The 25,030-nt window shown below is 41.0% G+C and overlaps 2 protein-coding genes across 28 annotated transcripts in view; both read left to right on the plus strand.

The window, feature by feature from the left end:
• The window catches only part of LOC132975911 (regulating synaptic membrane exocytosis protein 1-like), a 113,869-nt gene that overhangs the window by 36,225 nt on the left and 52,614 nt on the right, over window positions 1-25,030 (plus strand). For 25 of the 27 annotated variants that reach the window (XM_061040793.1, XM_061040792.1, XM_061040788.1 and 22 more), the window contains 3 exons: window positions 1,863-1,874; window positions 22,585-22,850; window positions 23,166-23,833. In XM_061040793.1, the coding sequence (XP_060896776.1) occupies window positions 1,863-1,874; window positions 22,585-22,850; window positions 23,166-23,833 (946 nt within the window). The remainder of the gene's footprint in view (window positions 1-1,862; window positions 1,875-22,584; window positions 22,851-23,165; window positions 23,834-25,030) is intronic. The other 2 variants (XM_061040785.1, XM_061040790.1) reach the window with 2 other exon arrangements.
• LOC132975913 (uncharacterized) lies at window positions 15,669-19,508 on the plus strand. The gene is made up of 2 exons (XM_061040812.1): window positions 15,669-16,682; window positions 18,583-19,508. The coding sequence occupies exons 1-2, from the start codon at window positions 16,390-16,392 to the stop codon at window positions 19,127-19,129; spliced, it is 840 nt and encodes a 279-aa protein (XP_060896795.1). The 5' UTR covers window positions 15,669-16,389; the 3' UTR covers window positions 19,130-19,508.

Below are 25,030 nucleotides of genomic sequence, written 5' to 3' on the forward strand. Positions count from 1 at the left end.
GTAATTTTTTGTTGCTGTTTTTCTCATCTCAACAATTTGAATCATCTAAATACATTTTCTCACTTCTTTTTAAAATACAGTTGATTTTATTCTTGCAACGCAAATGTGATAAAAGTTTTCCTCCTCTTATTTGTTTTCTTATTGCTGGCCTTCACACTCCTCTGTTCAAAACGGTCGTGTTTGTGTCATTGAATTTAAGAATATTTCAACATATAACAACTAATTACTTAGCTGAAGGTAAGACGCAGGATCAAACAGATCGCCTGCCTCTCTGAAAGAAAAAGACATACCATTACCAGCGAACACCCGCTGTATGAAAACTGCTCTCAGTCAGAAACTTACAACCTTTGCTGTCATTTTCCGACATGTTACCAGACTCCCAGTGCAGGACCAGTGGAAAATCCTTATCCTTATCACTAACCCGTGTGCATGTTCTCTCAAGTGAGCATTACAGATGATATTAGTATTGTTGAACTTTTGACGACCCCTGCTTTTAGGCACCGTGCTTTACGCTAACGCTGTTTGCCACCCATCTCCAAATCTGCTTCTCATTTTTGCATTTCATTTTCATTCTGTATAAAAGTTCAACACAAGTGGTACTTTGTGCAAACATTAGGAAATGTACTGGTTGTGGCTGTCATGCTGGATCCTGTAAAGAGAAACAACTCTCAATAAGCTGAATCTTCTAGATTCTAGTTTCTTGCTAAGCTAGGCTAATACCCACCAGGCTCAAGCTACACAGCCGTGAGAGTGGAATCAATCACAACTTCCATCCTGATATGATCATCTATGACTTCATTGGACAACTAAATGAGTGTTGCAGATGTCACAAAGTCTGCCATGACTGAGGTTTACAATGAGACGAGTCCTAAGGAGATGTTAGCAATCAATCAATCTTTATTAGCGCTGAAGACACTTTACAAAAGAGCTGGTAAAAGACCTTTACTCTTTGTTATATTATCTACAAAGAGACAACATTAATCCAGCAGGAGCACTAAGCAACATTTAGCAAAGTTACAGTGGGAAGAAAAAACGTCCTTTAAGCGGCAGACACCTCGAGCCCAACACTGAAACAGTGTTGGGGTTGGAATATGGGATAGAGGGAGATGCAGGAAGAAGAATATGGATAGAAACAACCAGAGCAACAACAACAACAATGGATAATATAGATTTAAAGCTGCAATGTAAATAATATTGGTAAGAGTAGTATTAGCAGTAACAGTTAAGTGTGATAGTAGACGGATCAGTCTGATGTTAGCAGCTAGATAGGATTTAACCACTGAACTCTTTCAGAAATGTAAACGAATTGGCCAACATGTATTTATTTTATTTTCTATAACTTGATGACTTCGATCAAAGTTTCCACCTTGTATTGAAGGCAGTAAAAATGAAGATCATTGAATATATATAAAGATAGATAACGATTGATGATGACACCCTTATCAGTCGTCATATCCCTTTTTTTCTAAGATTGACGTTTCTCAGACTGCTGATTCACTCTTGTGGTTGTTGTGGTATGGAGTTCCTTCAGGTGCCATTGTTGTAAATAATAATCAGCGTACAAAGCGTCAACTTTGATACAATGAGACTGAATCCTGTCGGCGAGTTAAGGTTGATTTCTTACCATGAATCTTAAGCGGGTTGTTTTAGTCACCTTATTTTTACCAGACATTATCCAAGTTTTATATCACAGACTTTGTTTGTAAAGTACTTTAAACATTAACTCTCTGTTTGTTGGACAGTAAAGTGTGTTTGTTGCTGGTAGGACTGTAGGGTCATTACCATGCTCTCAGATATCATCTTTTTCTCACATTCTCTCTGTCTTTCTTTTTATTTTACATAAATGGCTGACTTGGCTGCAGGAGGACAAAGTGGTGAGTGCTGTGTTTTCTCTTTTCTTTTCTGACCACATAATTCTGCCTGCAACCTGCAAGACAATCCGTCTATACAGGTTCAGATTGAATGTATGCTTGTGTGTCTTCAGTTCTTTTTTTTTTTTTTTTGCCAATCCATGTGTCCATCATTATAACAGGTGGCACAGGGTTTTATCAGTAGTGGCAGTACGAGCTGCAGTGATTTAACTGGAAACTGCTTCAATTAAAACATTCTTTTCATACATTTTTCTTTTTGCATACCGTCTGATCTTCCTGCATCATCCAGCATGCACTACATCATGTAGGGAAATAAACCTGGACTTTAGAGGTAGACCACAAAGACAAAGCAGTACTGCATGAACAATTTTTAGATCTAGCAAGTGAGTAGTTACCGTGTGGGAGGAGGTTGGTGCATGCCAACACTGAGAGGATGTGTAAAACTCACATTAGGAACGTGGTCATTAAACAGACTTAAGATACTAAACTCTACTGGTGGGCGATTTTTAACTGGTTGTGAAACAGACTCAGTTTAATACAGATCCCTCTTTAGCTGTTTTCACCTGCATACAGTTTTGAAAATGTCCGAACAGCTTGCTACTGAAATCTTCCTCAGTTACTTATTCACACGTCCCTCACTGTGTGAAGTTGTCCCCTGTCAAATGGAAAGACGGTGGGATCTCAGGACTCCATGTATAAAACTATTTCTTCTTTTATTTCAATGCTACGTCTAATTGCATGTGTTCATGGCATCAATAAAGGAGTAGAAAGTAACATGTTGGTGAGGAGAAAAGAGTAAGAAGCAGCCTCATTTTGTGCATGAACATGGTAACGGTCCTGCACCAGTCTCTTGTTGTACGTGTCATCAGCCCTGCCTGCTCGCTCACTCGCGTCGATTCTCCTGAATATTTCCTGCTGCGTTCGGCCATCGGCTCACCCTGACTTCACGCTGACATTTTTTACGAGGGGGCTTGCAGGAAAGTGTAGTTGAAGTCGTTTATGTTAACCTGGGGATTTCAGGACATTTTCAGGAGTTTTGTGCATGTGTGAGAAGACCACAGGCGACCTATAGAAAACCAGTCTGTCAGGGAGAAGACTGACTGGTATAATTCATTTTGAATGTTTGTCCTCACCATTACTAATTAATATTGGCTCAGGATTAAATAAAAGTAATTAACAGTATCCTTCACATTCATTCAAGCTGAAATAAGGAAATAATGAGGTAATAGTTTGGAAATGTCTATTACTACGCCAGGGGGCTTTCAATCAAAACAATAGCAACTATGTCCATATTTTCTTGACCGTAGTGAAGACGAACGGGCGAAACCGACAGGAGGAAGAGAAAATGTTTACCGATGATGTATCCCAGTAAAATTGACTTGACGTATTTATCACAGCAGCACATACAGCAACAGTACGGCAGCTTTCAGCAGCAGCTCTCGCTTCCTTATGCAGCGGTCTTTGACGTAACATCAGGTGTTTCCATGGCAACGATAAACATGTCTTGTCTGTCATGGCGGTCGCCACGACAAGACACGTCCCGTAACAATTATAAAATTAGGGATTTCTCTGGCTTTGATAACTGTTGGAAATATTTGAGTTGATGTAAGTACTCAAAAAAAAAGTTAACAGATTCTGAGGTATATGTTCATAACTCTAAACACAAACTGTCCTCAGAGGAAAATGTGTACCACTGTTTAAAGATAAAATGCTACACAAAGAAGTTTTGGTGGGGGGTCCGCAACAGTGAAACAGTAACTCTCCCGGTAGCTTTTTTAGCTCCAAACAGAGTTCCAGGGACTCCTTTTTTCTTTGAGTAACCTTTGTGTATTCAGTTCTGAAACTATAGCATAGAATTGTTCCACTTCTCCAACTTTTAAATTTCACTACCAAAACTACACTGTAAAAGTAAAGTAAATATGCTATGTAAGATGTAAGGAGTCAACGTTATCGTAAAATAAATAAGCAGGTAAAGTAAGAGTATTTGTACTTTGTTTCTTCCCTCCTCTGATGCCAAAGTTTGCTGTTTGTAAACCAAAACAGTGGCACAAGTATTCTTTTTTGCTTCCGTACTACAAACACACATCAGACAGAAAAGTACAGGAACTCAAAATCCTTTCTTTAAGAAGGTGGTTGATTTTCGGCATTTTCCCCAGTTATTTTAAGTGTGTGTGGGTCATGCATCTTGTATCATATTTTGTTTGTTTGTATGGCTGCTCATTGTTTTTGTAAACTTTGTAAACTGTGCTGCAGGAAACGGTTGATTAGGAGATTTTCAATATCAGCAGGCTAGAGATGAAATAAATCACAAAATCAACAATGCCCCCTGAAGTAGTACGTACAGTTAAGATGGATATATAAATGGACACCTGCTCGGTCACCCTATCTGACATGTGTCTTTCGGGTTGTGACACTTAAGTCTTGACTGTATGGCCGTGCTCCATTGCTCCAAAGAAGACTCCCTCCTCGGTCATGTAGCATGGTTAAACAAGAGTTAAGCAGCATCATCGGATATGAGAAGGGGCTCCCGGCGGACATTCCTTTTAACACCTTCCTCTGCTTGTGTAGTTGTGTCAGGTTTAGAACCTTACTTGGCCTTGGCTGACTTCCCTCAGGGCAGCTGCCAAACCGCCACTTTGATGATACTTGGCTGTGCTCGAGCACCACGGCTGTCCGAGAGTGCTTTGGTGTGCTGTACATAGCAGGCTCACTCCCTCGCTAAAGCGCCGTACAACAATCACTGGCTCTAAAGAGGAACGTTTTGGCAGAATGGACGCCTTATGTAGCGCTGGCTGTATAGCTGGACAGCAGACCCAGTTTGAATTACTGTTTGACATGGATTCATTTAATTACTTGGGGATTGATTCATCTTGCCTGGCACAGCCATCCGAAAGTTACTGTGCCCCGCTTTTTCCACTCCACTCAACTAAACACTCAAAGTTAAAGTGAAAGTGTTGGCAAGGTGAATCCTGGGCCTGAAGGACGAGTAGCCTTTGAGTGTGTTGTATTATCAAATTGAATGTTTGGGTGCCGTTAAAAGTGGCTTAGGAGTTAGTCTGAGAATAAGCAGTACAAAAAAGGGCTGTATACTTTTTTCACTTCCCTAAATTTACATGACATGTCTCAGAAAGTTTTCTAATTCTGACCCTATTTATTTTTTACTTGTACACTGACATCTGTATCTTTGAGCTCAGTTTTTTTACCCATACATTTTCCCTGCTTGAAATCTACTTTGCAAGTCGATGCATTGTGTTAACTAATGGTAAGTCTTCCTCTGATCTCTGTCCATGGTGCTGAAAACATGCTCCACAACATGCACAAGCAATCATCGGGAGGAAAACACTTTTTACGGGATTAACTTGTGCACATCAATCAATCAATCAATCAATCAATCAATCAATCAATCAATCAATCAATCAATCAATCAATCAATCAATCAATCAATCAATCAATATCTATGTGTCCTAAGCCAACTCATTTTGTTGTCTTGAGACACTTGTACACTGACATCTGTATCTTTGAGCTCAGTTTTGTTCTACCTTTACATTTCCCCTGCTTTAAAATCTACTTTGCAAGTCGATGCATTGCCGCACAGGTTTGTCCATGGTGCTGAAAACATGCACCACAACATGCACTCAATTATCCAGGCATCACTAGACGCCTGCAATTCATCAAAAATCTTTTGCATCTACTGGGAAGTTACTTTTATCACTGGCAATATTTGTCTTAAGTTGTATTAATCATCGGCAAAATCATTTTTTCCTGTCAAAGATTTTAAAAAAGAATCTAGATTCCTAATGCTAAAATATTTCTCGATACACCATCATGATATCTGGAAGTTACACTCTTAAATTCTACTAATTCTTTATAGTTATTTTTGATGCCTCTAACTGCTGCCGCTGGGTAGATATCAGGCAAAGTGAGTGACAGCACGCTGAAGAAACATCCCTTTTTAAATTCAACAGCAAAGATTCAAAATTATTGATACATATGACCATTAGAAGAAGACAGGATGCGATGTTAAAAGCACTAATTACCCATGTATAGCACTAAATCATCAAGAGATAAGAGGTACTGCTTTGTCAACAGGAGTCAACAAAATCAACACTAATTGGAAGTTCCTCACAGGAGCTTTAAAGCAACAATATGTAGGAATTAGATTCTGTGCGCTTTAGTGCCCGCCGAGGGTCTCTATGTGCAACTGCAATGTTGTAAATCACAGAGAGCGGTTTCTCTTCTTAGTTTCATCCGTCACCGTCGTCTTCCTCTTTGCCTCAGCCATTGTATCAAACAGTATCCAGACGGGCTAACTAGCTAGCGCCGTGAAGAACCCGCTGTCAAACTCATACAGTAGTGCTACAAGCAGGAGGGCAGGGCGATCTGTGGACATGAGAGAGACTCTACTCTGCCTGTTGAAAGTTGTTGTACTGTTAGATCAACTTTGAAAAGACTATTTAAAGATGGAAAGTTACATAGTGTTGCTTTAAACACATGTTTGTCTTTCTGTATTTATTTTGTGCACTGATGAGCGTGTTTAACACAGAACGGCTCTGAATGTAAACGATGGAGAGATAAATCAAGTTTTGATCACGATGTGCAGGGTGTGTTGTGTGTGTGTGTGTGTGTGTGTGTGTGTAGCCTTATGTGATGTGCTAATGATATTCGAGGCTCATTATCTGCAGTGATGGCTGAGCGCTATAGTGCAGAGACGAGCGTGTGTGTTGTTGTACCGAAGCCAAGTGTTTCTCACAGAAAGGGCCATTTTTGAAGTCTTGATTCGTCCTCTCAGGGGACACTAAAGAGGAGTGTTGTGTGTTACTTTGTTTCCCTCACACATTGAAACACATACACACACACTAACACCTCTCCCTCTCTCTAATTGTAAAGTCCAAGGCTGTATTTCTGTGGGGGGATCTGTGATTTTTATGTGGCTATAACTCTGACTGCTCGGCACTGCTAGATTGCTGTTTTTAGAGCAATTCTGATTCAAAATTATAGGCACGGCTGCTTCATCCACCCGTGTTTTCATCCCACTGCTGCTGTTAACCATAGATGTAAGGTTGGTTTTATAAATATACTCTCTGCTATTTAAAAAAAGAGACTTTTCCTCTTCTGTATGAGACATAGAGGACACTGGTTAGTGCCTGTTTGAAATGTTGTCTGGAGTTGAAGGAGTGGGTGGAGAGGATGCGGATACTTAAAATATGTTCTGATCACTTCATGATACATTTAGGGCTGCAAATAAAACTTCATTTCATTGTTTATAATCCTTGCACGGAACACTATTGTAATCAATTAACTATGGAAAGATCAACAAGGAATGATGAGAACATTAAAGTAGACTTTTTCTCACATCAGGGATCAAACACAGGTACAACTGTCCACATAATTATGTCGAACAAAGCCGTTAAAAATATTACTCATCACACGCTTACCCCAATTATGACAAGTCCAATATCTATGATGTATATGTGTTGTAAATAGAAGAACAAAGGGAATCACAGATGGTTCTTGTGCTATCATGGCTAAAAGATTTAGGTCAGCATGATATTTTTAGAGAGCAAAATCTCAAAATCTCAAGATTAAAAGACTTAATATGATGATTCCAATCGAAGAAATGTATCGTTTTTAGTTAGTGGACCAATATTTGGACAACAGTGAGGTTATGTATAGCTCACCTGTAGGTTCTTTTCAAAGAGGCAGCCACGCCCCAAATCATGATTAATTTACAGGCATAACTTTTCTGTTTTCTAACGTGTGTAAAACAGGTTTTAGATTACATTTTTATAATATATTATATATTCTTCTCTTACCTGCTTTAGCTTGATTATTCACTATAACTAAATATGGTGGCTCAGTGTTCATTGTCTCTCAACCGGAAAGCTGAGGGTTCGATCCCCAGCTCCTGCAGCCACATGTCCGATGTGTCCTTGGGCAAGACACTTAACCCCGAATTGCTCCTGCTGCTTTGTCAGTGACTGATGAATGAATGTGATAAGTTTCTTCTGATGGACAGTGTACATCTGCCATCAGTGTGTGAATGTGTAGGTGTGACATGCGGTGTACATGCGCTTCGTGTAGTCAGAAGACAAGAAAAGCGCTAAACAAGCTCAAGTCCATTTACCATAACTACACACTTTTACCGACTGCACAGCACGTTATTTGATGCACTTTTCTCTGCTGGGTCTGAACTGTGCGGTTGGTGTACCTGTTTTTCACTTGAGCTGTGGATTTTCTGTATGTCTTTATTTCTGATGTTGTCCTTTTGTGTACCTGTCGTGTCTTATTGCCTGCTGCAGATCTAATTTCCTTCAGGATAATAATAAAGTTAAAGTTGTAGTTAAAGTTGCTCCACCTAATTGTCCATTTGACGCTAATGGTTAACACAATTAGTTAGATGAACATCATGCTGTGTAGAAGAAGACTAAACACTTATGATTGAGACAACTAATAAGGAAAATGTTTAAATAGAGTTGCCCCCTGCTGGCCATATGAAAGAATACAGTTGTACAGCAGCTCTACATTAGCTCTGTTTTTTTTTTTTCAAGATTATTTTTGGGCTTTTTACGCCTTTATTTAGAAAATCGGAGGAGAAAGCTGGGAATGACATGAAGGGAAATAGCGGAGGGTTCGAAGTCAAATCTGGGATCCCCAAAAATGGGGTGCACGACCTACCCCCTAAGGTCGACCAGCCCCACATTGGCTTCCCTTGTGAAACCCAAAAGTCTACTCCTTATAGTCCGTGGGATTAGGAATCTTAGCCTAGGCATTTTTTGCCTAGTTTAGTATTATGAAGAGCCAGAAGGAGCCCCTTAGCCCCTTCCCAGTCAAAAATGGGTTGCCAGTGCCCGTGGGGTTCATTAAATACCCCACTCTCCCTCGTTATCGAGACAACCCCAGAGTAGCTGTTTCACTTAATATTAGCACTTAATATTCCTACAAACATCTCCTCTCTGGCCCTCTGTTTCAAGTCCTTACCTCACAGTCCTCCTGTATTACACTTAGACATTTGTCATATGAGACTCTGCACGTTCATTCATCACATGTTAGTTCAATTACGTTGCTATAATGCAGTGATGGTTGTGCATCACAGCTTGCCCTGACAGAGGTGTTTATGACATCAGAGACAAGTCTGTGTCGTGCTTGTGTAGGTTTCCTCCAAGCGTCACACACATTTTTTTTGGGACTAAACACAGATTTGTTGGGCAGGAGGAACACTCGTTAAATCTGACACGAAACCTTCTCCCAGCTGCTGTTACAAAAGTGAGTCTTGCAGCCTGTGAGAGAAATGAGCTTTCACATGAAGGCAGGAATACCTAAAGAGTAATCCTACTATGCGTCTGATACTTGTGGAAATGTATATTTATTGATCTAAGCCTACAAGGAATTATGGCTCTGTGCTTCTTTGTGTCGGGCTACAGCGCAGTAGAAAAGCCGGAGCGATGTGTCATCTGCTGTTAACGCCACAGCTACTCATGATTACTATTGATTGCTAGTCTCGCTAGCTGCGTACGTCTCCGCGTCCATCTCTCATTGACTGGTCTTAAGGGGGCCATCTCTCTCCTGGTTGTTGCTTCACACTCCCTTAAGACAGCAGGGCTCACATACACACACACAAACACATAAACGTTCTTTCTGCAATGGGGTTTTATGTGCACATATGCACACACTGTAGTGCAGATATAACACAGTGCAGCACTGATCCATTCACATACTAGAAGCTACAAGCAAACGCAAAAATGCTGAGTTCTTGGTGTAGCTATGGGTGTGTTTCATCCGTGCATAAAGTTCAGAAAAAGTTGCAAAGATTACATACTCACTAGGTCTCACAACTAAAAGGTAACAAAGGAGCAGAATGGTGTCCCATGGGGGGGGGGGGGGGGGGGGGGGGGGGGATGGACTAGCGGTAAGGTCGCACCCTATGTATGGAGGCTGTATAGTCCTCCAAGGTGGACCTGGGTTCGAATCCGGCCTATGACTCCTTTCCGACATGTCATTCCCCACTCTCTCTCTCGCTAGTTTCTTACTCTATCCACCAAAACAAATGGTGTCTAGTCCTATGAAAACAGGACTAACGTTACATGATTTTTGTGTTGGGCAAAAGTTATTAAAAATCATTTGTTTGTTTGAATCTGCACATCACAAATGATGGACATTACAGATTTGAATGGGATTAAGATCACAGAAAACCTCTGGAATCATGACAAATGACTAAATGTCCCCAGGTAATACTAGTCCCGTGTGAACGGGGATTAGGACGAGGATTTAAAATCTGCAGCATGAACAATGTGACTCTCAATTTTATCAATACACAAAGCTCCTTAGTATTAGTGTCATTGCTAACCCTCAAGTTGCTCATGTTAATATTTCAAACACAATGCTGGTGTTTTACATTTTAAACCTCAAAATACTAAAAACATGTTTCTTCCAGACTGAAAACTTTCAGTTTAAAAGTTATAAAACTTTCTGTACTGTGGTTTTGTTGCTGCGACTGCTTAAGATGACCGTAGGTCTGCTTCTTTGCACCCTTTATGGGCAGTAAAGGTTTCAGGTGATTTATTACATTATGCAGTCTTCCTCAACAATTACCTTTCAGCATCATCTTATATTTCAGCAACACTGTATCTTTTATTTTATTTTATTTTATTTTTGGGCTTTTGTGCCTTTAATGGAGAGATAGGACAGTGGATAGAGCTGGAAATCAGGGAGAGACAGTCGGGATTGACATGCGGGGAGGGAGCCACAGGTCGGATTCGAGCCCGGGCCGCCCGCGTTGAGGACTACAGCCTCCATACATGGGACGCGCGCACTAACCACTGCGCCACCAGCGCCCCAGCGCCCCAGCAACACTGTATCTTTTGATATGTGTTTGATAGGGTTGTCAAAATGTTTGCTTTGTCTGATGGTTCGTTTGGTTTGGGGTGGTGTGAATGCTCATATGAACTCTGGTACGGACCAAAGAACCGAACTCTGGTCCGTTTAAAAACGGTTTGCTTTCAAGTGCACAAGAGTTTAGTACGCTGTAGCTCTGAACATGAGGATTGAATCAAAATGCAGTGCATTGTGGGTTGTATTTTGCCGTCTGTAAACCATGTTAAATAGGTTTGCTGAGCGTGGCTAACGTTAGGATTGCTAACAACACCAGGCTTCAGTCCTCATTACAGGTTAACATGCCTGTGCTTAATGTCGATATACCAATTTAACCTGACACAGCCGACATGTTAGGCCTACTTTATCTTCATTTTATAGATCAAAACACTGCCAAACTGCGCCGTGCTACGGGATGCCATTCTTCCACTATCTTGTTGTTCACTTTAAGGTCATAGTGCAGCATTAGAGCCGGATGGCAATAGTCACTGAGCGGAGCTACAGCCCCAACTAGTGACAGGTGGCTACGATACACAACATTTGACATGTTTTGGTGCACTTAACAAAAAGCAGTTTGAAAGCAAACTGAATCAAATGAAAAATGCAAAGATGTTACAACTTCACCTCTGAATCGCACCGAGTCCACCTGACTTCATATAAAAGCGACCTCAGAAAAAAGAAAGCATAAAACTCCCCCTTAGATTCAGCATGTATTCAGATACAGCTGTTCTTTTTGGTCTTTTAAGCTATTAGAAATGTGACTACTATATATGTGTTGTGCACAATTGTAAATTGATTGTATATCAAACCATGATTATTAATAGGGATACTCAAGTGATTAAGAAGTGTAGTGAATCAGTGTGTGTGAAGGAAACTGGATAAAGCAATCTCTGTTTTATTCTTACAACACAGAGCAGATGAAATGTAATACAGTGTATATTTAACAACAGACTGCATCCTTGATTTCTTTTCCTATTTCACACACATTGAAATGTTAAGCTCTCCCTCACTCACTTAGGTGAGTCTTCACATTGCAAGGTGCTACATTTTGCTAACCAGAGACATTCAGTGGTAAAAATAGGGAAGTGCAGTGTCATGACTGAACAACTAAATCAGTGTAAGTTAAGAAAACAGGTGTGTGTTTGTATGTGTGAGTGTCAAACATGATGATGATTCGGGAGAGAGGATTCCAACACAATTAAATGTTAACCCATTCCTTTTTTTTATATTGGAGGAGTGCAAACTCTTGGCTTAGCGCTCTCTCTCTGTCTCTCTCTCTCTCTGTCTCTCTCTCTCTCTCTCTCTCTCTCTCTCTCTCTCACACACACACACAGACAAATCCTGCGAGAACAGGCTGTGTTTGTTTATGTAGAGAATGAGGCTCAAGCTAAAGTTGTCCTCCCACTGACCTAATAAAGATGCACAAGTGTGTGTGCTTGTGTGTGTGTGTGTGTGTGTGTGTGTGTGTGTGTGTGTGTGTTAAAACATACGTTACATCTGACCAAAAAGGACCCGCCTGTCTACAGTATTCGTACTGTATGTGAGCGAGAAAAATAAAGTGTGTGTATCCCATCATGCATTGTGCTTGCTTGTCTGACTAGTGTTCCATGTGTTATTGTACAAATACAATGCACTTTGAGTGCCTGTGAATTCATTTAGACGTGTATGAGCATGTGTGTACTGTACGTGTGTGTGTGTTTGTGTGTAATGCTGCGGGTGCCGGGTTGTGCTGATATAGTACCTCATTAGCTGCTGTGGACACTAATCTCCTTTGTGGCAGTCTTTCATCCTTAGCACAGGATTTATTGACGCCCTCGGTTACGGCGCCCGCCTCGCATGCTCCCAGTGCCATACGTCAAGCTGTCATTGGCTGATTCTACTTCCTGGTCCCGCCTTTTCTCCCACTCCTCTCCCCTCCCTCGGGGGAAATGTGTGTGATTGTAGGCAGCGGGCCTTCTGTGTGTTTAAGCCTAACCTGTACCAAAAGCATGAAGACCATGGTGACTGGGAGTGTCATGTGACATCAGCATGTAACACTTCATGGGCAGTGACAGACGACTTCTTGTTCCAGTTAGTTAAATCGCTGCTTTTGTGAGTGCCATAGACTGCCATATACCTGGTCATCATCAACAGGCCTGGTTCTGGAACAAAATGACTTAGGGTGCATCTGAGATTAAAGTGGGTGCAGATACAGTGACCGGCAACAGCAATGAAAAATAGCTTAGGTGTTATGGGTCCTGCATGTGGTCGCTGGTGAACAGACAGTGTCATGACCATCAGATCAGATGGATGTAATTAACATGATCTGAGTCACTGTTGTCATTTGAAATCCTTGATTAATTATTGTACAAAAAAAAAAAAAACTGCCATTATTTTGTGAGTCCATTCACAATTGAGAGTGCAGAAGTTTAAGTGGGGGTGCAATGCATCCTTTTGCACACTCAGAACCGGGCTTGATCATCAAGTACTCACCTTATTACTTGAATCACACTAAAGATACTCCTGGTCAAATATTACTCCAATAAAAGTGAAAGTTGCTCAGTCAAATTATTTCTTGACTTAAAGTACTGGAGTACTTCCATTTAAAACTACTTAACTATTTGGGCGTCGTCAGACTAGCGGTTAAATTGCGCGCCTGTACAGAGGATATAGTACTCGTAGTGGTCATGGGTTGGAATCCAACCTCAGCCCTTTGCTGTTAGTGATCCCCCCCTCCCAACATTTCCTGTCTCTCTTCGGCTGTCCTATCTAATAAAGGCAAAAGGCCGCAAAAATATCTTAAAAAATGGGGTGACCTCTTTCATTCATTCAAACTACTTTTTGTGTGTACATCCTGCTACGTTATGTTTATTTAAAAAAAAAAAAAAAAATCATTTACATTTTTTAAACTTGCATGATTGAAAGATTTGCTTTAATTAATTAGAATTAACTTCATTACCACCACTCAATGAACTGCCTGATCTGAGTGGTGTTTGCTCTGTGTTTGGGTGACACAACTTACACAAGCCAAACACAGAACTTCATGAACACAGTTTATTGTCTTTTGAAGACTTTCAATAAGAAAAGAAAATTCATCAGCTGAATGCAGAGCAAAATTAGCGTGTAACGAGAACGTTCATTGAAAATATAGAGGAGTCAAAAGTACGTTCAAATGAAAAATAATACTCAAGTACAGATACTGAAAGTAATTTACTGAAGTGCAGCACTCAAGTAAAATAACATTGTTACTGTCCACCACTGGTCATTGTCTATTTAAAACAATTATTCATGTGTTCATTTGGAGGTCTGACCTGAGACAGAGCGAGGCTGACAACATAGTGCACCAACAAAATGAGTACTACTTGTCATAACATACTGATTATAATGTTGGGAGGGCTTGCTGGCACCTAACAGAACATTATTTCTTCCTTAGCAACACATCAGGCTTCCCAGTCCATTTTATTGAATATTTTACAGTTATTGTTTTTCCAGCTAAGATTTTTCCAATGAGTTTTTTAGAAGGAAAAACAAGAACAGGCTCAATAATGTAAAGGTCAACATTAGTTGATGATTTGGCAGACTTTTGGGATCAGACTTTTTTTTTCCTCCAAATGCTATTGGCTACAAACACTTTAAACACAGTAAGAGAAAACTGATATGAACACTGAGTTGAATGCAGGCACCAAAGAGGAGCTTGGGAATTGAACCTCTTAATTGTTTCATGTACATTACAATCTTTACATTACACAAATGCCTGCATCTCTCCAGGAAACAAACACCAAGCTGCACACACTCATAGATTTCACTGCTGGATAATTCATTGTTTTACTTTATAACACACACACATGCACCCAAATGCACCACATACACATGAGCAACGATGCACACATGCGGTTACACACTCCAGCGGATACACACTCCCGCCTCACGACAGACACGAATAGACACATACACAGATGGACACACACACACAGATGCAGCAGGACGCAAAACAAACACACACAGGGGTTTGGTGTCCTAGTTTCCATCTGCAGAGAAGCTATACTCTCTCTCTCTCTCGCTCGCTCTCTCGCTCTCTGCGCTCTCTCCTTCACTCACAAACTCATCTCAGGGGGCGAGGGGGCTGTGACACATGCTGATGTTGTTGCAGTTTGTGGATGTGTGGATGAAAGCAGCCGTTTGTATCTGCTTGTGTGCATAAATTTGATTGCATGTACAGTAAAGGATTTGTGTGAGCGTGCACAAGCCACAAACATGCGTGTCCATTCTTTGTGTGTGTGTGCGAGAGATTGCAGCCATGCTCGTCTCTGCCCGACTATTCTCCTCTCCAGCGCTTGTTTCACCATCGGAGTGTGATCTAATACAGGGATTACTGTGGGATTAAGTGAGTGTCTTTTAAAATAACAGCTCACCACTCCATCTCTCCACAACACTGGCCATTTGTTCTGCACTATCAACACAAAGGTGAGGCACAATAACTGCTTGAAAGAGGAGATAACTAACTCTTACTGAATCTATAAATGTGTTACTAGAAAACGCTACCTAACCAATACATTAGATGAATAGATTTTTTTAAGAAGGCCTAACAGAAGAGAGTTTAAGCGAGAATCTTGGGAAGGAGTAACCTCTGACCAGCTGAGAAGCGTTTAGTATTTTCACACCTGTACATCGATGTGGCTTGTTTGCAGGATCTGTTTTTTTCTATGTCTTTAATCTATCTCCTTCAAGTTATATTATTCTTGTCTTGTACACATTGATTTGGTACTTGTCTGTTTTGTCTGTATGAAATTTCCAATAAAGTTATTTAAAAGAATGTTGAACAGGTGTTCTATTGAATAATGCTCCCCATCAAGAGGTGCTACCATGCAGTCTGTGCAGTAAGGGAACAGTATTTGAGGGGCTTTTCGTCTATATCTGAATTACTAGAGTAGTGGTGTTCTAAAGAGACTCCGCCCTTGGAGCAATATATGATAGGAGGTTATTGTCCATAGATATATGCTTCCCCCGAATCTTAAATAATAGATAGGCTACCAAAACTGATGCTACACTACACTCTGACAATATAGAGTAGTGTCATGTAATGTAATATAATTGTTATACATTTGTTCTGGTATTATTTGATAGGGGATACTGGTATTTTTTGCTATTGTTTTCCACTTTCATATTTCTTTATTTCTTTTGGATATTTTTTTAAAGGCCTATTTCAGGATATTTAATCTTCTCCATATGATTATTTTTTGTGATTTTTACATTTTCTATTTTAATGTTTCTTTTTTCTTCGTCATGAGGCTTTTAATGTCTTGTGTGAAGCACTTTGAATTGAATGGAGCCAATGCCAGTATAAACAGTATAAAAATTCACACAAATTAATATCTTGTGCGCACAAGATATACTGTAGGCTACATATATTTTAAAAACGTTTTGGACTTTAGGGACTCCATAGAATTGCCTTGTTGCTGTAATGTGCTCAACTATATGAATAAACATGCCTTGCCTTCTTGCAGTTATTTGCAAACATATCAGTTTCATTTCAGAATAAATCCTATAAATAAAGTTGAATTATAAATGTTTTCTCTAAATTATAAAGTCAACTAGGTTACTAGTTTGTATGTATTTTCACAATAATAGGTAAATGTAAAATTTTAAATCATTTAAAAAAAAAAAATTGGTTATGGAAGGGATGTCGACCCCCCTTTCAGTGTCTCACGGCCCCCAGGGGGTCCTGACCCCCACTTTGGGAACTACTGAGTTAACCTGCAGATACGAGACCCGAACACTCATTACGCATCTTCAATCTTCAAGCGACGACATGTCAGGCCGGCGTTTCAGCGAGTCGTGGCGTCTTCTGGATAACGTGACCGGAAATCTCTCATGGGAGGAATGTTACGCCGTCAACAGAACCGTGTGGCATTTTCCCGAAGACACCGACCAGCTTGTGTCAGCGACGGAGTCCGACGTGGACGAGTGAGTTCAACACCTGACAGCCTTGTAGCTACCTGAGCTAACAAGCTAACAAGCTAATTTTCATTGTCGGCGTGTTTGAAGTCGTTGGTTAATGAAGCAGCTGGTTAGATAGATTGATGTTGACCTACATAATGTGGTAGAAGAGTCAAACACACTGCAGGTTTGAGGTGTAAAATATGTTAACAGCAATCTAGTTATCTGGAGTTAACTCCTTTCTTCTCTGCTATCACATTCATTGTTTATAATAATTAAAATATAATTGTTTGTATTTGACAATATGACAGTAATTGCTTTTCAAAGCTGTGTTAATTTTCTTTTTCATTTCAGAAAATTCAAATCCAAATTCTTTATTTTTCAGAATTTAAGATAAGATAAGATAATCCTTTATTTATCCCACAATTGGGAAATTTACATTGTTACAGCAGCAAAGAGCAAAGATTGCAGACAAACAGTGAACACTACAATTTAAATTAAAAAAAGAAAAATTAAGAATGTACAAAAAAATAGATACGAAAAAATAGATACGAAAAAATAGATTAAAAAAATAGATCAGCTATTGACAAAAGTGTAGTCCGTAGTCCTTATTGACCATATCAATGACTAATATGATATCTGACCAGCTAGAGGGCCTTTAAACTTTAAACCACTGTAAACCTAAAAATACATTACATTTTTCATTACACTTAAGCCCTCCTGTCATGTTTTTAATCCTAGACTGAAGTTGCACACACAGCAAGATGTAGCCTATATTGAGTTATTGTTAAGGTAACAAATAATGAAATAGTTATTAACAAAATATTACATTTAATTTTTGACGTGTGTCAAATCTTTTACCTGTCTTTTGGGTTTTGTAATAATGATAAATAATGTGTTAAACAGTAATGTTTTGGTGCTTACCTCTGCATTAAAGGCAGGATTAGCTTTAATATTTAACGTAAATAATAAATCTCGGCTTTGTAACCTAAAGAGGAGTTTATGCTGTATATTTACTCCCTGGTTACCTTGACTTGCAGACTGCTTAACAAAAACATCTTAACATTCATGAGATGCACTTCTTTAATTTTCCTCACTACTCACAGGGTGGGCTAGGTTTTAGATACCAAAACAATTAATGATAATTATTTTTAAGATACTTTCTAATTAAATATAACTATGACATCACTCCTTTCTGAGACACACACAAAAACTAAATTGTCAAAACAGTTCTTTAATTCAGCAGAAAACTGAAGATTTGGGGCTTTTGATTTGTTCGTTTGTGTGTGTCATTGCAGGACTTTAAGAGGAAGCGTCTTAGTTCATATGCAGCACAATATTTGTTCAGCAAACAATAACACAAAGAAACTACTAACTGATTAATACAGACAGCAGACAGGTTACTGCTTTGGTCTGTGGTTTGTCAATTAAGTCTGGAGGCTCTCAAGTGAGCAATGTCAAAGTTTCTTCTGTTTAAAAAAACATCTGTCTGCCTTTTCTCTGTCAGGCCTCTCTACCAGTTCTGTTGTTAGACCCTTATGATAACCATGAACCTGTGTCATAGTTATTCAGATGAGTGAAGTTGCCCTGAAGCTGAGGTAAAAGCCACTTCAGTCTGAGTTGTGGCTTTCGGCTTTATAAATCTAGTGGATCAACACTAAAACTCTCTGAGTCATTGAGACCCCAACATTTCTTAAAATAGGGCACCGTTACAGACAACAACCCTTACATTTTGAAATATACTTTAATAAATTACTAACACAATTATTGGACATGATTAGTAATGAGAAAAAAAAGGTTTGTCTTAGTAACCTTATTGTCCACCTTAATGGCTTGAGTACTCTTCTTTATATAAATTGTAGGGGTGTAAAGGGGTGGAACCATGGCTGTTTTTAAGATATATTTCTGCCTGTCTGTTTGTTTTTAGTCCAGGGGAGAATGAGCTCGTTGCTCCAGAAGAAGAAAACCCGTTTTATTCCACTCCTTCTTCTCCTCTGAAATTGCCTTCGACTTCTGGCGCCATTCTCCCGTTCCCCGCAACAACACCGGTACCTCCGCGGAGAGCTCCGAGGAGCAGGTCTAAAACCCAGAGTCAGTGGAGACGGAGACGAGCAGCTGCATCCCATCCATATAAAGCCAGAGGATACCGCAAATATAGAGCACCTGTCTCTGGGAGACGGAGTTGTGGCTGCTGCTGCTGCTGCAACTGTAGTGGAAGGAGATACAGACCGAGGGGATGTGTGCAAAGGCAAAGAAGATACAGGCTTACGCCGAGAGTGCCATCATGGGAGCACCTTCCTGTGGCCATCCAGCCAACTAAATGGTACCAAGTTGTCGGGAGCATGCAGTGCAGCCACTGCAAAACACAGGGGAGGCACCAGATGACATCTTGGATGTGCCAGATCTGCGAGGAGCCCCTGTGTCTGATGCCATATAGGAACTGCTACGCCCTGTGGCATGGTCAGAGATCTTGAGCTCACAGGCTGGGATGTAGCTTTTTCAAAGGGAAGAGCATCAGAAGTTTATTATCCAATCATGGGATATGTTCTAATTTCAAGCAGCTTTTGTTAGCAAATGGGCTTCTCCTGGTTATCTTAAATCATGCTTAATTTTTCAATGCAGATGACTAATTTGTCTGTTCACATTTGCTGAATAGTTCATTAAAGAAGTTCAATTACAAGTATATTTCCCTCCAAAATTAGCATGGCAGGATTTTTTTTGGGAGCCCTCAACTGTTGTACACCCACATTTAATGTTCAGATGTTTCCACCTAAGTGATTGTAGGACAATTATTTATAATGTGTTCCTTTTTCTGTAAATGCTGATTTCTGATTAAATTGCAGAGAAGTTGAATGTGGCTTTTGGGCTTTTTTTTACTATAAGACTTTAAACATATAGATCTATATTTTACTTTAAAGGGTAAATGCATGAATATTCAGAAGTACACACACCTGCCTCGTATTGTGCAGCTGCAGGATGGCTGCACAATTTCATTTCTCAGCTTTAATTTGTTACTCATAGTGGGTGGTGAAAAGCACATATTATTCTCTGATCGCAGAATTTTATTAGGGATAAAAAATATATATAAAATGTCAGATTTAGAATCACAAATCAATTATTTACAAACAGCCCAAAAGATCCCACTCCATCCAGTGCTGGGATTTGTTTTGCAGTTATCTGGGCATATAGAGCCTTTTCAGGATTTTTAAACTTTTTCTATTTGGATTAAATACTGTATAAATGAGATGAGGGTTCAAGGAATTGCTCTGGTACATAGCTCAGTCTGCAGCCCAGGAATAGGTTGCAATGGCTGCAATATAATCTTTGTTGCCAAGTCTGACCAAGTAGGTGCTTTTGCACACAGGGATTACACTGCAGCAATTACAGTCTGACTCTTGGACCGAATTCCCTTAAAAAGAAATCAATAAAAAAAATCTTAGGGGCACCGGTAGTGTAGAGGTTGGTGCGGACGACCCATGAACAGAGGTTATAGTCCTCCAAGCGGGCAGCCCAGGGTTTGAATCTGACCTGTGGCTCCTTTCCCGCATGTCATAACCCACTCCCCACCTTGACTTCATGAGTCTGTCCACTGTCCTATCTCTGAATATAGGCATAAAAAGCCACAAAACAAACCTTTAAAAAAAGATTATAATACACAAAATAAAATATGGTGGTCTGGTAAAAATACCAGAATTACCCTTTAAGGCAATATCTGTGGATTAAAAAAAACACCCAGCGTTTTTGTAATAAATTTAACGTAAAGTTTTATACCTTTTATTTCACGAGTTGGACGTAATGCAGGAGAATCATCAAGGAATATTACATTTCTGCTTGACTTTCTTGCAGCTAGCCGTAACTTCCTCCCTGCACATGTATGAACAAGTGGACTAGCACTGCAGTGTTGATTTGGCAGCCGTCCACCTTGTTGGTCTGGCTGCAGAAAATCACAGATTGGTGGATGTTTTTACCAAAGCTATAATGTCCCACATGAGGCGGTGTTTTGCTTTCTTTGCTCTGTGTGTGTGTGTGTGTGTGTGTGTGTCTATGTGTGTGTGTGTGTGTAAGTGTGTTTGAGCACACGTTTTCTCTCTCTCCCTGGTGGTGCTGGGGTGTTTGGCAGGATAAATATAGCTGCGTTGGTGTAAAGCTGTTTTCTCCTCGGCTTTTGTAGCTTTAATCAAAAGCAATCTGGAGGAGGGAGAAATGGAAGGGAAAGGAAAGGGGGGTGAGAAAGAGGGGTAGAGGAAGAGGGGTGGGGGGTTGGAGATGGCCGATGCCAGAGTGTTTTATTTTAGCTCTCTTTAAAGAGTCATTGGGGAGTGTTCAGGAGTAATGAGAACCCTGGTGGCTGGAGGAGAGGGACTGACTCTAACCCCCCCACCCCACCCTCCCTCTTCTCCTCCTCCATCCTCTCACTGTCTCTTTATTTTCCGCCCAGCTTCACTTCCCCTGTCATCCCCTCTTCTGGCACTGATGTCAACACAGGACTATGACTGCGTTCACACTGCAGGCCCTCACGCTCCGCTCTGCCTTGCTGGATGAATCCTCATATCTATTCTGGGATGTAACCCACATCCCTCATCGATATGAGCCGACAGCGATGTTGACAGGACATGTGCACAGAGGAAGAGTCATCAAAGACGTCACGTTTGTTTTTGATGCATTTCTGTGAGCATATGTTTGAAGCCCTCTAAATTTGGGCCTTCTGAAGCTTCTGTACGAGTGTTGTTAAAGTTAAAACACTCGGTCATAAAAATACTCTTGATAAAAAAGGTTGCAGTTCAGAAACAGAAGGATGTTAAGAAGATGAAATATAAACACGAACCCTGTACTAGACTTCTCATAGCTGAAGGAAATCGGACATTTTATCGATGGAGAAGCTGATTTTAAACATGCCATGTTTTTTAAATGTCCGTTAGCTTTGAAAAGTTTTGAAAATGCTCTATTTGCTTTTAACTTCTTCAGTCATTTCATGCTTTAAACAAAGCCATGAGACACTGTGTAAAAGCTGTTATTTTACATTGCAGAACACAGGACTTGGTTCAAAATACAATTGCTATTTTTGCCAATGGAGTCTGGTGTACTGTATTTGAAGATAGAAATGAAGAAGCATCTTGTTCTCCCCTCCCTCACTTTTTTAACATTTTTGTACTTATTTGAGAATTTACCCAAAAAATGTGTAAGAGTAGCATCCAGGTTTGAAAACAAGTTGGAAAGCTGTAAGTTGTCATCACTTGCAGAAGGCATTAGCATCAGATAAAGTATGTGGTCCTTACTGAACTGTGCCTGGGTTATCCTTCAAAACTATGTAATGGAAAACAAATCATTAGCGTTATATTTTTGTGTACACACAAATTACATAACCTGACAACTTCAGTGTGTGAACACAGCCTATGCATGGTCCGTGTGCATATGTGTGATAGGGAAAAAAAAAAGAACGACAGGAGACTGATAGATATTTTTTTTTGGCAGCGAGTACAATATCCTTTTATCATCCAGTTGGCTTTGTGTGCTTCATTTGGAGGACAGAAGCAGCCCACAGTTGAAAGCCAAGCTGCTCGCTGGTACAACTACCATGATGGTGATCTTAAAAAGCTTCCATAAAAAGCCTTTTTTTTCTGGACAACTAATTGGCAGCATTGCAGCTCTTTAGGATGTGCATTGTTCTATTTCCTGTTTGACTGTCACTGCGATTGAGTGAAGCCCAGCCTTAGATTATTTGTTAGGAAAGTAGCTGGTTGAGATGGATTTACAGGCTGCACCAAGAAAAAAAACCCAGCTGCAAATATCCCAGAAAACAATGTTTAACCCTCTGTTGTGTTCTGTAAATGAATGTCATGTCACTGTAGGAACAATATATTCATCATTACAACTTGTGTAGCTGTGATTGTAATCTCTACCTATGCTGTTTTTTTTTTCTTTCCAACAGGTGATCTGGGTGTGTAATAACTGCCGGAAGCAGCAGGACATCCTGACCAAGCCGGGCGAGTGGTTCACCGGTCCGGCTGGAAATCCCCTCGGTTCAGCTGTCAGCGAGCCGTCAGTGTGCCAAACGCCAGGTGACAAGAAGCTCCGGTCACGCTCCCAAGCACCCCCGGGATCCACCCCTGCAATCCAAGACCCCAACCGACCTGGTGCGCCTGGGACCACACCTGGCACTGATGCTAGGTCACGTAGTGAACCACCGAGAGACACGTAAGCTGACAAATATAGATGACACATCAGAGGAGGAATCAACACAATGTAGCACCGGTTACTCTCCTTTTCCAAAGAGTTCTTCACACTTTCCTCAGAGGTCTGTCTGAGGTCCTTTCAGACATTCAATGTAAAAAATCACTTACTCGATTGGTGATGAGAGAGGAGGCTTTTCCTCTGAAGTTAATCTTAAACAACAAACACGTTAACAGAGAATTTATTGATGTGTGTGCATGAAATAAAATACCTTGTCTGTCATCCACTCTCACCTCTACTTTTGTTTGCCTCTCCATCCCTGCTTTGATTTCCCCCCAGGAGAAATGGGAAGGGAGTTGGTCGAGGAGAGCGCCGTCAGCCCAGACTGCAGACCCAGGTCTCCATGGACCGGGACCTCAGGGGGGAGTCCAGGGAGCGCAGGGAAGGTCGGCGGCTGTCAAAGGGACGCTCTCTGGAGCATGATCCTGTGGGAAGACGGACAGAAGAGGGGGGCTACCATAACATGGACCACAGTGGTGCCCCCCCTCGCCAAGCAGGGCCGGTCCCTCCTGGAGGCCGGGGCCACCCTGTGCCCACACAGGGTCGGGGCATGTCTGTAGTAGGGGAGGTAGGGGACGGCGTGCGGCCTGGTCAAAGGACGGTGGGTGGGGTTGGCGGGCCACATGAACACAACATTGCTCAGCAAGCCCCTCCTCCTGAACTTAGAGAGCCCCAAAGTATAGGCCCTGGCTTAGCGCCTGGCCAGGGACCTGTAGCTAGACGGACCAAAAGGGAGAAGGCTGAGAGCATGCTGCGGAATGATTCACTGAGCTCTGACCAATCAGAATCTCTGCGTCCGCCACCGCCGAGGCCCTACAAGTCGAAGCGGGGTCTGGGGGCCGGAGGGAAGAGGCAGACCAGCGTCAGCAGCTCAGAGGAGGAGGGAGGTACCACGCCCGAGTACAGCAGCTGTGAAGATGCTGAGATCGAAAGTGTCAGCGAAAGAGGTGAGAGACGATATAAATCATCACTCTGTGTTCATGAAATAACTGTTGTTGATATCAGCGATGGAAGGGACGGGACGTATCGACATCTGTCTGTTCATTCATTTGTTTCTCCATCCATCACATGTGACATCTGAGGAAATGTTCCCTCTCACCTTTACTTTATGACGGTTTCTTATACCTTATTTATGTCAGAAAGTGCTTTGAAGTAACTTCAGATTAACTCTGAAAACCTCTCAGATCATATTCTAAACCAATATGACATTTGATTGACATGTCCTGTTAGGCACTGGACCATCACACTCACATCATACTTAACGTCAGCTGCCAGCGCTCCGAGTGCTCAGGCAGTGTACATGATACGCTTTGTCTTAGTGTCCCAGTGTTAAAATGACTGGTAGTACCCTTTCAGGGCGCAGCAAGTCTTCAAGCTGAGTGGTCAGGCTGGATTCTTAGATTAGAAAAAAACTGGTGACATCATTTCCTGAACAAAAAAAAATGCAATTTGTAGAAGAGAGCCTTCTCTTCTCTTATTTTTGTGAGGTGTTTCAACTTTCTTGAGCAAAGGACACAGATGTTTAGAGCCGAGTTTTATAAATATCTCTCTTCCCTTTTAAAAGTATATTATGGAATCTATATTTGTGAAATAAGTTACATATCTCTTTAACCAGGATGTGGGCAGTAAATGTATATATTTAAAGAAATATTATAATGCAATACTTACACTGTATGTGTTGAATAAGTGCAATAATATGTGGTGTTTATCAAGCGGCAACCTCCAAGGTTGAAAAATGAAGCCAATGTGGAAGTGCAAAATCCTGCAGTTTGTCGAGGGTCCACTTAAGGCTGGCTGCAGGAGCCCTGGAAGTCACATACACACCACATTTAAAAATGCAGTTTTTAAAGCAAGAATAAACATGTTAAGAGCCTGGCACAAAAACGATATTGGTCTAATTAGTTATTGTCCTCACGGGCACACACTGTACGGGCTATGCATGTGTTAGGTGCGTTGCTGACATGACTGACAGGTGGGCGCGATGTAACGGTTCGTCAAGAGGTCGTTAGGTTGACTGAAAGTTAGGCTGAGACAGGATTTCCAGCGTGGCGGCTGACGCTTTTTATGAGCCTCCGGAGCCCCCCTGCTGTAACAGATGGGTGATGTCACTCGGGCTTCGTCCATTAATACTTACAGTCCATGGT

This window comes from Labrus mixtus, chromosome 6 (assembly GCF_963584025.1).
Source record: "Labrus mixtus chromosome 6, fLabMix1.1, whole genome shotgun sequence".
Taxonomy (NCBI): domain Eukaryota; kingdom Metazoa; phylum Chordata; class Actinopteri; order Labriformes; family Labridae; genus Labrus; species Labrus mixtus.

Bases quoted from the DNA above. Each gene is read 5' to 3' on its own strand.
- LOC132975913 (XM_061040812.1), top strand. From the start codon at position 16,390: ATGGAAGGGATGTCGACCCCCCTTTCAGTGTCTCACGGCCCCCAGGGG. The intron at 16,683-18,582 runs GTGAGTTCAACA...GTTTGTTTTTAG, and splicing joins ACGGAGTCCGACGTGGACGA to TCCAGGGGAGAATGAGCTCG.